The sequence below is a fragment of the Crassostrea angulata genome, chromosome 2 (assembly GCF_025612915.1).
Source record: "Crassostrea angulata isolate pt1a10 chromosome 2, ASM2561291v2, whole genome shotgun sequence".
Classification (NCBI taxonomy): Eukaryota; Metazoa; Mollusca; class Bivalvia; order Ostreida; family Ostreidae; genus Magallana; species Magallana angulata.
In genome coordinates, this window is record NC_069112.1 from 63,906,385 (window position 1) to 63,921,848 (window position 15,464).

Consider the following 15,464-nt stretch of genomic DNA (forward strand, 5'->3'; position numbering starts at 1 on the left):
CCACCGAAGCGGAAGTTCCACGGAAGGAATGTGCAGTAAAGTTCCTGATTCCTGACAGTTCTAGGACATTTTTCAGCCATCTTGCTAACGTACATGTTGAAACAGGATTGAATGTTTTGTAGGAAACAAATAATGTAGATGATTTTCTATTGTTTTTGGTTCTTTTTAGATATTCATGTAACGTGGAAACCACACAAAGTCTGTTATCAGAAAATTTATGTAAAACAACTCTATGTACAGGAGTCCCAGGTTTACATGTCTTCAATAACTTCTGAATTTGAAAAATAACCTTATCGGCAAACACTGACATATATCTCAAATCAAGAGCCAAAAGTGTCTGGGCCCTTGAAGCTGTTGTAAGCGCAATAAGAGCTATTAATTTAAAAGTTAACAGACGTAAAGATATTTCATGTACTGGTATTAAATTGCGCAAAAAACACAAAACCTTTGATACATCCCATGATGTTCTCACTTTTGGTCTACTTGGATTCAAATTAAAATATCCTTTCATTAATTTTGGAAGTAATAATGGTTCCTTAACCCATAAAACACCAAAATATGGCAAAGTGTTAATCAACATTGATTTATGAGTATTCACAACAGAATATGAAACTTTATTACTCATCAAAGAAATAAAAAATTTTACAACTATTTCTTCAGAGGCTGAAAAGGGATTGGTTTTCCATTTAGAACACCAAAGTATCCATTTTTGCCAGCAACATTGGTATTGTTTGTTTGTGGCCGGACGTAAGGAAGCAAGGATGATGTCACTATCGAATCTTGCCAGTCCTTTGTCATAGAGGGATCTCCTGATACAAGACAGGCGGTTAGAGTTATCTTGCGGAGTGGATGTAGCTCTCCTGAGTGTGGCATCACTAAGAGATCCTTGTGTCGAGGAATTCTAACAGGAATAGAAATCAAAACAGACATAAGTTGCGGAAACCAAGTTTGAGTTTTCCATAACGGAGCAATAATTATTGCCTGTCTAACTCTATCTTCTAAAATCTTATTAATTATCCTACCAATTAATTTAAAAGGTGGAAAAATATATGGACATAAGTTTGACCAAGATAAAGTGAAAGCATCAATATGAAAAGCGTCAGGATCAAAACTCCAGGAAACAAACTTTCTCATTTGTCTATTTATACGAGAAGCAAAAAGATCTATGTCTGGAGTAAAAAATTGTTTACAAATTCTCACGAAAATATCGTGTTTTAACATCCATTCCGTAGAATCAGCAAATTGCCTAGAAAGTAAATCAGCATAAATATTTTCACATCCGGGCAAATATTGGGCAGAAATGAAGAGTTCTCTTTTTATGCACCAATTCCATATTTTTACTGAAAGATCATCAAGTTGTTTTGAATGCATGCCACCCTTTGCGTTAATGTAAGAAACAACTGTTGTATTGTCCGTTTTGAAACAAATATGTATTGAACTGTATTCTTTGAAAAATGATTTTAGTGCAAAATACACGGCCATTAATTCTAAAAAATTGATATGATATGATGATTCCGAATATGTCCATCTACCTCCTGTCATTTTATTTTCAAATCTAGCACCCCAACCTTGCAAGGATGCATCAGTTTCAACCCAAAAATCAATTGGTCTTGATCTAATATCTTTTCCATTTAGAGATTGTATATTTCTACACCACCATTTTATCTCAATAATACTTTCAACAGAACAAGACATGAAAGAATTATAATCATCACCATTCAGTTTTAGATTTTGATCTTTATCTCTTTCTAAAGTCCTGTAATGCAAAGGTCCTTCGAAAACTGCATTACAAGCATGAACCAATAAACCTATCAATGAGGCCAATTGCCAGATTTGAATTCTTGGATTAGACAAAATTAATTGACTTTGTCTTAAAATCTTTTCAACTTTTTCATCTGTCAAATAAACTTTGAATTCAACTGAATCAATTATAACTCCAAAGAAAACAATTCTCTGTGAAGGAATGGTTATAGATTTTTTATCATTTATTGTGAAGCCAAGATTGTTTAATTCTGACATAACTATATTTGTTTGTTCTTGACATGTAGAAAATGTTTGATTCATGATCAGGGAATCATCAATATAATAGCAACATCTTATGCCATTTTCCCTAAAAAATGCATATACAGGTTTCAATATCTTTGTAAATATTCTCGGACATGATGTTAATCCGAAAGGTAGTACTACAAATCTATAAAATTTTCCATTCCAAGAAAAAGTTAGAAATTTCTTGTAGTCTGGGTGAACACTGACACTAAAATATGCATCCTTTAAATCAACTGAAGTAAGATAATCATTTTTCTGAATCAGTTCTAAAGCATATGTCAAATTTTCTTGTTTGAAATGATAATATTCAACAAATTCATTTAAATATTTTAGGTTTATGATTGGCCTGAGATTACCATCTTTTTTAGGTACAAGGAAAATATTTGAAATAAAAGCATCCGAAATATCTTTTACTTCTTCAATTGCACCTTTATCAACCAACTGTTTTACTTCTTTTGATACCATTTCAGATTCTACTGCATTAAACTGAATTTGTTTCGGAAAGAATGTTTGAAGAGGTTGTTGAAAGAATTCAATTTTATAACCTGGTTCAATTATATTTAATATCCATTGGTCTTTTGTAAATTTTTTCCAGTAAGGTTTATTCAGTTTTCTCACCTTTACTTGTTGTAACTGTACTGCTTTTTCATTGCACTTCTGTACTGGAATTGTCCCCTTTGACCTCTGCCTCTCTGGGAAGGGTATGATGAATACTGGCGGTTTTTGCCTCTGTATGGGTTTTGGATGGGTTGATACCCTTGGTTTGACATGTAGTTTTTTGCTTGAGTTGTATTTTTAAATTTTGTATCATAGTTCGATTTCATTCCAATTGGTTGCTTAGTAATATCACCCATTTCTTTGAGTTTAGAGACACAATTGTCTCCAAACAAGTGATCAGTAACTGGGATTTCAGAAGAAGCAATTTTGCGATATCGAAAATTCAAAACATTTTTTATTTCATTTCTTCTTTTCATAGAGACATTGTAGAATGCATTGCCAAGCATACTTATTGAATCAGCCAACATCTTTTTACAAACGTGAGGCTCAAGTTCTTTTTTATTTACAAGCATATCAGCCATCTGTACTAAAGGTATCATACCCGTGGCTAAAGATTTTTGAATTACTTGCAAAGTGAGATCATCTGAATGGGCCTGCTTATTCATGGCATCCCATATTTCTTTATTGACACGGGGAACTTTCAATAAATTACAGTTTTCTGGTCTGTCATATTTTTTCTCTAAATCAACCATGCTTTCTTTGCTACTTTTAATAGAGATGGCTGCATTTACAGCTTTTCCAAGTGCTTCATTTACTTTTGGACCAGTTTTTTCATTTGCATTTAATTGTGGGATATCCCAATCATTGTTATCAATTGTTATCTGAATTGATTCATCATTTAAAATCCCCTTAAAACTTTCTTGAGGGTCAACACCTTCAATAGAGGGAGAAACTTGATCATTCAAATAAGAAAAATCAAAGTCAAAATCATCAGGGGTTTCGTCAAAAGTCTGTCGTGAATCATAATCAGGTATGTTTACCAAATTTCTTAGCGGTCTATTGGGTACATTTTGTGTGAAATTACCGGGAGAATTATTACCCGAAGTGCGCACCGTAGTTTCGGTGGACCGCATGTCATTTACATTGCACGTATTACGTGCCATACTATTGGAACTACCCAACTGTTTTACAGTGTCAGTGAGTGAGGAAATAGATTGTAAGATTTTATCTATTCCTAATTGATTTTTTAGCTCGTCAACATTAAATTCTTGAACACATTCAGACTGAGTTTTTGACTTTTTAGATTGTTTTGTCACCCGTGGTGGCGGTGCACTTGCACTCGCTGAACATGAGGTCTGCGCTTTGCGCTTCATTCCTCTAGTTCTTTTATTTGTTGCATTTGTTATTGTGTCCTCCGTAACACTTCGTGTCCGGGGTTTATCGCCAAACAATTCATCTATGTCTGAGTAATTCTCATGGTCGCTTCCCATGAACGACAGGACATCGTCCTGATTTTCCGTCATTACGGTAAAGTACCCAACTTTGTAATAACTTACCTTACCAGTATATTGTTACATAAAATTAAATAAGGTAGCTGTTTTACAGCAGAAAACAAGACAAGAAACCTGAACAACGTTCTAAGTTTTAATACACACCGTTATAAGATGTTCACCTGTTGTACAGGTATAAACACACGCCGCTCAGAGAAAAAGAATGATTTCGGCACGTGGAGCTGTGCTTTATATACCACTGACCACAGGTGTGTTTACGTCACACAGGTCATTTTTTAACTTCTTTGAATTGAGTAACGCCTCGCTGCACTCGGAGATAATGCTACATGATACCCTCGTAGAGCCGAAAGGCGATATGTAATAGAATTATGTGTTATTTACATTAAACTCATATAGATAAATCAACTTCCTAATTAGTATTTGATTCATTCTCTGGGTACCCCATTCTTTCACATAATGTAAAAGACATTTCATTTGTTTTGTACAACTTCCTTATACCAGGAACACCTTTTGGAGGAGCCCACCAGTTAGATATTGTTTGAACTTTTTTGGTGCTTTTTCGTTCTCTTTTGTCAAAAGCATGATCTTTAATTTCTATTTTATCTATAAATAATGGAAGAGATAAATTATGACAACCTTGTCCATGCAATGTTTCAGAGAGATAATTAACGTGAGAATACACAGGTTTTTTTGCATGTCTAATCGGAAAATTCATGGTGGGATCATTCAAAATTGCTGAAATTTCAATGGTTTTGGACTTCACAATTTCTAGTTGTTTGACACTGGGGACACCTCCAAAAGGTTTCAACATTGCCTCCTCTAACCCATGCAATGTTTCATTATCATTGGTACTTATGGCTCTTACATTGTAAGAGCCTGATGGAATCAGTGAATGAAGCTGCAAATATGAGTCAGAAGAAGAAATGAGTGCCTCAAACAATTGAAATGGCATACCCATTACATTATCTCCAGGGGGTGGAAATGAAAATACATTTATCCACTGCAATAAATAGCTTCTTAAATCAAATCTAAGCCTGTGTCTATCCATTGCAGAAATCCCAGGCATGTCATTAGCCTCCATAAAACCTCGCACCAGCTGACAAAACTGTGCCTCTTTAATGAAACCATCTTTTTTCAAGAGCATTTGTACAGGTGGAGAGAACATGAGAGCTGCAAAAGATTCACTCTGAGGATCTACACCATTAAGGACAGGAATTGGCAAAGGTGAATCAGGGAGTTGGCTTACATGCCTCCAACCTTCTAATGAAACAAACTGTAATTTACCCTTGATCAGACACATTCTTATTCTAATATGAAGGTGATGGTAGTCAATAAAATGCAAAACTAATGCATTTGATTTGTGGTGCAGTTCTGGAACTGAACACCAGAAATTGTTGGGTAATTCTGCAATTTGAAAGGACACAGGACTATCCGACTTCCATTGGTCATACATATCATGCATCATATGGTGAGCAGCTATCACATTCAAAAAGGCCTTCTTTTGCTTTTTCAATTTTTTCAAACATATACAGTAAAGAGAATTTGGATTTTTCAATTTTTGTCGTTTTTCTGGTTCAATGGACAGTTCAGAGGCACAGAGAATAGTGGACAATTTTGAAACAATGTCATGTTTTCTACCAGAGAGTTTTAAGTCTTTAACAACTTCTATGTCTCGATAAATTGTTTTCAACCATTTGATGATGTTTTTGAGGTCAGCCATGCAAAGTTGCATTTGTGTAGAGCATGTCAGAATTTTGCAATAATTCACATAATTGTTTACAACTCAAAGATTGAAGTTTAGAATTTTGGTGTAGAAAAACTTGTAATGAAGAAACATTATCTGTGGTCAATGAAATGTCGCTGACAAGAACTGAATTTGAATTAAGATCATTCTCTACTACCTCATCAACTTTGTCACTCTCAACATCATCAACTGGTTGAATTAACTCATCTGATAAATCCATCAAGTCTACTGCAGCAGGAGTGACATTGTTATCAAATACAGATTCTTCACTTAAATTTTCCTCTTCATTTTATGAAAAATCAGCATCAGCACATACTGGTGCACTACTGAATAAAGATTTGTCACACTTCAAGTTTGAAGAAACAAGATCTGGACAACTTAATTACTTGAAACACAGTTGGAGAGGTTGATTTTGTAACAGCTGTGTATTTGGAAAAAGATTTAATAATGTTTTCAATATAGGTAATAATTTCTGACTTTGACATATTCTTAACAGATTCCCAACAATGTTTTTGCAACTGAAAAATAGTCAGAGGTTTTCCTTCATTAGAAACAGCAAGAAGTCTATGAAATTGTCCATCAAATGCAACAGCTAGTACATTACCACCTCTCTGCAATGTTTCTATGTAAAATTTATCTACCACTGCTCTTGCATCTCTCTCAGGAAAGCTTGAACCAGACAAAAAATAGCCAATTTGAATACCATAGCCTCTCTCATTTGTAGCTAGTCGATCTGTATTGGAAAGCATATACGTAACACTCTCCGTGGCTCTAACTCTTTGAATTTGTCTTGTATTATTCAGAATTTCAATACACTGAAGTAAGAGTGCTTTGATGTCATTAGCTGTGAATAATTTACAACCAAAAAAAGATAAATCTTCAACATGACCTTTGTACATAGATTCAGGTTGGTCAGTTTCATTTGTTGATTGTGTTACATGTATACTTTTGACTTCTGTTAGAAATTCACATGTTTCTATGATAGATTTTGTGGAGGATTTTATTTCACAACACTGGGAAGACTTTAGTTTTCTACTTCCCTCAATAAATGTATCTTGAATGTGATGCATTAGATCATCAAAGTACTCTTCATTTTTTTTGCATACAAACACATGTACGAGACAAACAAAGAGATAGGTGCATTTGACACAGCCATACTAGCCTGAATTTGTGGAATGTATCTAACAGGGACTTCCATATGACATTCTTTTTTAAAATATGGACATTTCACTTCTGTTGACATACAAATTTGATTTATATCCAAACATTTCAAACACTCAGTATGAGGTATGAAAACTCCATCTAAGGAGAACAGTGAAAATTCATGTTGAGAATCAGAATAAGAACATTTGTTCTCAACATGGCAATGGCATGTTTTGGCTTTAGGAAAACGAAAGATACCTACCTCAACATAATCTAAATGTGGAAAATAGACAGGCAAGACATTTGTACATATCGTGGCTATAGCATTAATTTCATTTTCTGAGCCATGCTTCATGGCCTTGCAAACCTGTTCATTTGGACTTTTTTCTTTAATAGAGAAATGCACCTTATCATACAATGATAGTCTGTTTTGCAAGCCATCCAGGCCTGCAGCCTGGTACAAAGTACTGCCTGTTACATATGCCTCATTTCTTATTGTATGCCATTTTTCAGTACGTTGTTTTACAGGTACGTGAATGTCATTGGTAGATATATGATCTATATTATCATTCAGTAACCAGCAATTCCTAATTGAATCTAAAGGAACAAAGGGCATATCAGTCCAGAATTCATTCGAATTTTGTAACTTGCATAAAACTGAGGACAGAGAATCTCGTACACTCAAAGATTTTTCAAGAACTTCATTACTTTTCCGTATGAGAGCAGTCAAGTATGAAATTATTTTCTTGTATTTGGAGTGAATCCAGTCTTTCCCAGCTAATTTCATCTTTTCAGTAAGGGACTTTTGCATTGATGCTCTTTTTTCTTTTAAAATAAATGATGACCTATTCATTATTTCCAAAACTGTCTTAATTGAATTTATCAATGAAATGGTATCATTCAGATCAGTAATTTTTTCACAGCAGGTCTTAATAATATCTAATATTTCAAAATGTTTTTTTAATTTGTTCTACCAAGGAGAGACTGGATTCACATCCAGCCAAATCAACATCACCAACTTCATCATCTTCAAAACCTGGTCGAATCCTTCTGCCATCAAACTTTAATACTAATGATGAAGATGATGGCGTTGATTTAACTGCAATGTCAATAAAGTCAGGGTACACCCCTGGTTTGAGTCTCTTTGGGATATCAAACTGAAGAGGTTGAAACTGGTCAAGAACTCTTTCAGAAGGCACAGGGAGTAAAGCTTGACACTCTGCAGGACTAAAATACCCACGTTTTGCTGTACAACTAAGTACCTGCATTTCATGTTTCCATCCGCTCAAAAATCGGAGGGTTGCTCCTCCGAAGAGACCTTTAGCAACTTTAAAAATACATTTTGTAGACTCTGAGTATCGCATTGCACAGGTATTTTCTAAGTTATAAAACCTTATGAAATCAAAAAGCAAATTAAAAGATGGACTTCCAATACATGGAACATTTTTTACAATGTTTTGTGCAAACATACCAATAATTTTTTCACACTGAGAATCTTGAACTTTGTCAAATGCTTCACATACAATAAGCAAAGTATCTAATAACTTCTTTTTGTTTGAAGATGTTTTGGTATTGAAGATATTTAACAGTTTTGAAACATTCTTGTCATGACCAGTTTCAGTCTCTCCAGTTTGACTACCAATGTTCCTTGAAACATTAGAAGTCTGAACTGATATTGTGGCTTGCAACGGTGAACATTGTATGGATTTTGAAGATGAAACCCATCGAATCTGAGCAGACTTTGTCAAACATTCATTTCTAAGATTTACCTGCAACCCTTTTGAGGCTCCTATTAAAATAGTTTGGTTTCCCTGTGATGTCTTTGCTATTTTATTTCCACTGATCAAGTTTTCATTATAATCAAAACTCAATTTTCTTTTCATTGACATTCTTAAAATATATTTACCATATCAAACACTGTCAAGCATAGCATCCAGAGCAACAAGGACATAAAATACCATGTAAATGTAGCATATTCTAAATATGCATATGAAAATGAAATTTTATCATTCATGAATGAATGCTTATATGCATCATTTCTGCAACATGATTCATTTATATCAAGAGACAATATCTTGCATACTTATGAAATAAATAAGAGAGACATATGTATCACTAATTGCATTTTGTATTACATTATGTATTCTAATGACCCATACTGGAACATCGTTCAATGAATTAATTGATAGGATTCAATGCTAATGACAACTAATGTTATATATCAGAGCTAGAGTATCTTATAGATTACATGATGACAACTTTGTTCAGTATCAATTAAAATAAACAAAGCATATGTTATATCATAATGTACATGAATAGATGTACAAGAGAAATTCAATAGAGTGCTTACATTTCAGTTTTCATAATAGCTCTTAGAGTACTCACAATTCATAGTGTTCTGCATCTTTATGTATATACAAGATTACCAGTATATGTAAAAAGCAGATGGAAAATAGACGTTAACCTGGAAAAAACAAAAGATTTTATTAATGAAAACAATATACGGTACTTTGCATTTATATTTCAAACAATATGTGCAATATTGCACTTGTATATGTTTCTTACTGTGAAGGTTTTATTTTTTTGTTACTAGAGTGGAGGTGAAAACAATGTCAAATTCTTTGATTCTTTATACAATACGATCAAGAGCTTCAATTGTAACACATATTTGTATATAATACTATATATATCATGTATATAAAAAAACCAGGAGTATGCAAATGTTAATGCCAAAATATAGGTTTGCATGCATGGTCACAGCCCCCCCCCCCCCCCCCATCATAATCAGTTATTGCTGGAAATTCATTTCCACCCACCCTTCAACCTAATGCCACTTTAACCTATACATACACGCACTTACAAATGGAAATAGGTTTTTTTCTATTGAACCATGATAAAAAGTATTATTTTTAAATTATGAATTTTAAATTGGATTATAATCATAGTTTAAGATGGGACACAGTATAAAGGATATCACTTAATTATGTTACTGTGAGGATTCTGGATGGTGCATGGTTAAAAAATATATTGACTCATGATGTCGTACAAAAAATCAATGATTCAGAAGTTTTGAGGAAGCATAAACCATTCTTGAAAACAATGAAATTGGAGAGATTGCATACAAGCAATAATACCGGGTATACATCTTCCCTAGAACACAGACAGTACAAACAGTCTAATACCAAATTATTTAAATTATTCCTTTCACATGTTTCAGGAGTGTTGTTTGCAATTTAATATTACTATAATGATTTAATTAATATATATAGTAAGAAATTTAAAGAAAGGCATATTGTAATTTTTTCATTAATACCTGTATATACATCATTTGAAAAATCATGAAATATCCATAAGTTATAGGGAGGATCAAATTTAAATCTTATTCTGATTTTTTACATTTCTTTTTTACCTGTACAAGAATCATAATTAATTAAACATTGTAAAAATGTGACAAACTGTTGAATACATTACAAAGCAGAAAAAGAAGTTTTATTTTGTGATATCTCTTATGAGCAATATATATATTGTTTAACCATTAAAAAATTCCTTTTAAACATTATAATGTCCTAAAAGATGTGTATAAATGTGTATATAAAATTCAAAAACAGTGATAGATGTACTTCTGAAAAAAAATTCAGTAGTCATAAAAGCTCTTAATAGTACTCACAATTAATACTTTTCTACCCCTTATAACAGCTACATGCATGTAGGAGGGTCCAATATAATTAATACACAGTAGTTCTTTGTTGATGTAAATCTGAGACAAAAAAATCACATTTCATCAACATCTGTTCCAATAAAGATACATGTAAGTTGTAACAAAGCTAGATTTTATACATTTTGCTTAATAACTACTTCATATTTTTGTCAATACCTCAGGGTTCAAACAATGTTCATTCAAAAGTATGAACAATTTTCAACATCTCTCTCTTGAAATGCCCCCTTGATCTAACTTATCAGGTTTCAGTATACATGTTAAAATCTAAATATTGTGATGTCTACAGAAATTTTGAATTGCAACAGACCCATTTGATAACAATGGAAATTATGCGAGGTATCTCACTTAACTTCCGAATGGAAAAAAGATGTCAAAATTCCACATTATAAATCGATCTCGATCAGTAAGAAATTTTTTGTTTTTCATTCCAGTGAATTTTAATTGCCAAAATGTGCTGCACATTTAATATAATTATCTTGGGGCAGGCTTATATAATAAAAACATTGTAGTTTGCATTTATATTTGCAAACAATAAGCCCCATTGCACAATTTACAAAGCTAATTAGAGATATAAAGTACTGTCTATAAATTTAGTGTCCAAAGCACTCCATAATTAAGACATGTGGCTGTGAATATATCTATGTATATTGCATGACGTACTATTATAGTACGTCATGCAATATGCATAATTAAAAACAATTAATAATTTAATGGAATGACAGAAAGATCAACAGATATATATATAGTTATGTAATATTACACCTCCATTTAACGTTTTTAATATTTATGTTAACATGTTGAGATTGATCACAGAAATCATCGACACATGTCTTTATTTAATTAAACTTTGTAGTGTAAATATTGTTACACGATTTGAGAGAGAGAGAGAGAGAGAGAGAGAGAGAGAGAGAGAGAGAGAGAGAGAGTTTGATTGTATTTGTTATTAGAGTGAGTTTTACATTTTTTAAATTACCAATTTCACTTTATTTTTCAAAGTATCTGATTGATACACCAACAATCTTTAAAAAAATAATTGGATCCGCACCTTCACTTCTGCTTTTCAGAAATCGGCTATAATTTTCTCTGCTGAAGACCACACATTTTGGTTGTAATATACAGCTTAATAAATTTCCCAGAGCTATGCATTATTTTTTTTTTACTGTAATACGAACACTTAGGTGGCGTATATATGTAAAAGGTGTATTTTTCTAATTTCACAACACCACGTGGAGGCGTGGTTAATCAAGAACGATAACTCTTTTGTGTAATTTTAGTTAAATGCAAATACACGAAAATACTTCTCACTTTAAAAGCCTATAGATGTATTTGAACTCGGTTACAAAGATAAAACTAATAGATAGCATTAAAACTGCAAAATACTCACACTTTTTTGATAATTTAATCCAACCTGCACCCACTTCCTCTCGAAAAATGACAGGAACTAAGAAAATATCGTTGAAGTCTCGTGAACTCACATTCGAACGCCTCTGATTTTACGGTACAATAACACCGATAAAGAAAGCCTTCCGAACACATTCGCAGGGGTTTAAACTTCGGAGGTTTTTCTTAATCCCGACAGGCAACAGATTTGTATCAGTATATAGACGTGCACAAAAAAAGGAAAAAGTATCTTTAATAAAAATGACTCGCCATAAGTCTGAAACCAAGTGGGGCATTTTGAAACGGGGTTTATTCCCAGAGGAGAATAATTAATTCAAATTCCGATTTAATAAATTAATACATGTATTATACCCAGATGAAATTTTGGGCTAGGCTAATTTATACGGATATGCACGTTCATTGTTTATCTAGCGATACACTTATCTAAAAAATAACACTTATATCGACATGATGAAGATTTCTGAGGTACGTAAATATCAGAGAAAATTTACAATCAAAACTGTGTTGGAACTGCGGTTGTGATGCTGTAAGGGGATTTATCGTGCTTTTACCTTTCTGACTCAGGGCCTCAAATTTTTAGCACGAGAGAGAGAGAGAGAGAGAGAGAGAGAGAGAGAGAGAGAGAGAGAGAGATGATTTAATAAAAAATCGATTCGGCAAAGAAATTGGCAAAAATTTTATTTGCTTCTTTGATACATAGATTATTTTTCTTTTTGTCTCAAGTTTATCTTTGCCGACTAACACTCTGTGATAAAAAAATTTTGCTAAGTCGGAAAATAAAATATCATACATCTAACAAATGTAGCATGGTAAATTATCCCCCTTTCCCTGATTCCACTCGATACCCCAGTGTTATGTCTAAACGATCAGTGTTAAGCAATCCGTTAATAAGATAGGAAATTTATGAATTTTTGACCCGATGCTTAATCACTAATCCCGCTTTTGGGCGAACATATACATGTTTGTAGACCTTTGCAAATAATTAAAAACTTTGGAGGACTGATATTAAATGATTATAATCCCGATCCATCCTGCCGTAATGATTTAAAATTTTTAAAATCAAAAAGTGAATAATCAAACTCTTTGTTTTAACAGTGTAATTCCACGATCGGTGTTTACATCTGTTTATACCTAGGCCCAATCACACATACACGGGTGGTCACTTTTCACACCGTATCGCAGTCACCCGGTCGTCAGGGTTCGGGTTAGAGAGAAAGAGAGAGAGAGAGAGACAGAGAGAGAGACAGAGAGAGAGAGAGAGAGAGATATTTCACAGTGTTTTATAGTGTTCAGGAAATCAATATATAAGCAACACATGTCAATAAAGGCATGCATACATGCAAGCGTGTATCTATATATGTGAACAATTACTAATCAGTCCTCATTTTAAAGCCATGTAGAATAACGTTGGTGCATTGCTAAATGTTGTATGCATACAGTCATTGAGATGGCAGCATTTCTTTGATGCCGACAAAGCGACCCAGTGAACTCTAATGCGGTCGTACTGCAGGGGCGCTTCGGCGGCATGTCTTTGATACCGGCGATGCGAACTGCTGACAAAAACGACCTGTATATTTGTGCTAAAAAAAACTGTTATTATTTTTATTTCTGATAAAAATAAAATGGAAAACAATAAAAACCATCATTTTAAAGATAACATCGTTAAACAAAACAAAATTAGGGAAGAAAAAATAGTCGGCACTCGGGGATGGAACCCGGGTCGCCTGGGCACAAGTCCAACACTCTAACGACTGAGCTACGCGGACTCTCGCTTCAGAACTTTTGAGCTCAAAATCTCGGGAATGCTTGGATCGACTTTAAAACAAATTTCATATTCTGAAGTGTTTCAAGCGTCTCTATCGAATAAAAACATAAATAAAATTCAAGTCCAAACAATTGAAAAATAAAGGTTTTTCATTTCCTTCCGGTGACAACCGGAAGTGACGGCTGACGTTCGGATATGTGAAGGGCACTGCGGCCGTTCACTCTCTACCATTTCTGAAAATTTGAAGGTTCTATCTTAAATCCTTTTTGAGAAAAATCGTGAACAAGCAAAAACGTAAAATCTTTAATATCTCGGTACCGGAAGTGACGACCAAAAAAAGCCCATGTACTTTTCTTACAAATTTTGTCATGAATAAGATCTGAAAATTTCATAAAAATCGGTTGAAGCATTTTTTAGAAAACGTGACAGAAAAAAAAAAACAATAAAAATAATAGTGAAAAAGAAACAAAGCAATAACAAGAAGGTCTTCCGTTGGAAACGGAAGACCTTAATAATAGAGGAAAAGAAACAAAGCAAAAACAATAAGGTCTTCCGTTTCCAACGGAAGACCTTAATAATAACTAGACACGATCTCGTTGCAAGCAACGAGGAGGTCTTCTGTCCGATTTTTAGAAGAGGAAATGACCTTGCCTTTTATATTCATCAACAAAATAAGGGAATGCAGATGTGATCTAAAAGAGCGATGGATGAAGGATTATACACCCCATTGGATCCCTAATTTGAAGGACCAGCCCAATTTTATTTCATATCAAATAAAAGGTCTTTTGACCTAATAACAGGTCTAATGACCTGTAATGAAAAGAAACCGAAGAAAAAAAAAAGAGGGTCTTTCTTTGTAAACGGAAGACCCTAATAACAATAAGAATAGAAGGGTCTTCCGCTGAAGACGGAAGACCCTAATAATAAAAGACTGTTTTTGTCTAAATCTTAATTGAAGACTGTTTTTCAACTTGTGCTACAGTCCAACAATCCTTTTATATTGAATATTATAGTTAGAAAAATAAATAAAAAGGAAAAAAAGAAATAGAGAGAAAGAACAAATCTGGGATCCGGCGAGATTAGAACACACAACCTTTGCAGGTGTCTCAAACATAGCTGACGCGAAATAATTCCCGAATTTGTATTTGAATTTGATGCGTTTCCGCCCGGGAGAGGAGCTGAGTTTTTGTATGAGATAAAAAACAACGTGTAAGATGTCTGACTATTCAGGTTTGGTAATAGTGCGATGTCATTAGAAATATTGATGCGTGTTTGTGTCTCGAGGAGGGTGAAAAGACCCGAGCTTGATTTTCGTCTTAGATAAATCGAAAATAGAATTTTGAGGTGTGGATCTCGGATTCGGTTACCAACAATTAGGGGAAGTCCTAAAACAGTGACTGATGCATTTTACCCATGTATTTCAGTGTTGAGATTTTTTTTTCGTGTCGTTAATATTATGTTTGACTGTTCTATTTCAGCAGGATTGATAAAATCTTTATAAATGTAGAAATAATGAAATCAGTAACACGTAAAATTATTCGGTAAAAATTTGATGACAGTAATTTCCACAGTTCTAATATTCATAAGTAGTTTTCACACGCTATCGTAGATACAGACTAAACGGAAAACAAGAAATAT

At 33.6% G+C, this 15,464-nt stretch overlaps 1 protein-coding gene across 1 annotated transcript; it reads right to left on the reverse strand.

The window, feature by feature from the left end:
* Window positions 1–437: 437 nt before the first annotated feature.
* Window positions 438–4,081, reverse strand: LOC128172652 (uncharacterized). The gene is made up of 2 exons (XM_052838428.1): window positions 2,665–4,081; window positions 438–901 (listed from the first exon to the last, which is right to left on the reverse strand). The coding sequence occupies exon 1, from the start codon at window positions 4,065–4,067 to the stop codon at window positions 2,667–2,669; it is 1,401 nt and encodes a 466-aa protein (XP_052694388.1). The 5' UTR covers window positions 4,068–4,081; the 3' UTR covers window positions 438–901; window positions 2,665–2,666.
* Window positions 4,082–15,464: the final 11,383 nt, after the last annotated feature.

Coding starts and splice junctions, on each gene's coding strand:
- LOC128172652 (XM_052838428.1), bottom strand. CDS start 4,067: ATGACGGAAAATCAGGACGATGTCCTGTCGTTCATGGGAAGCGACCAT.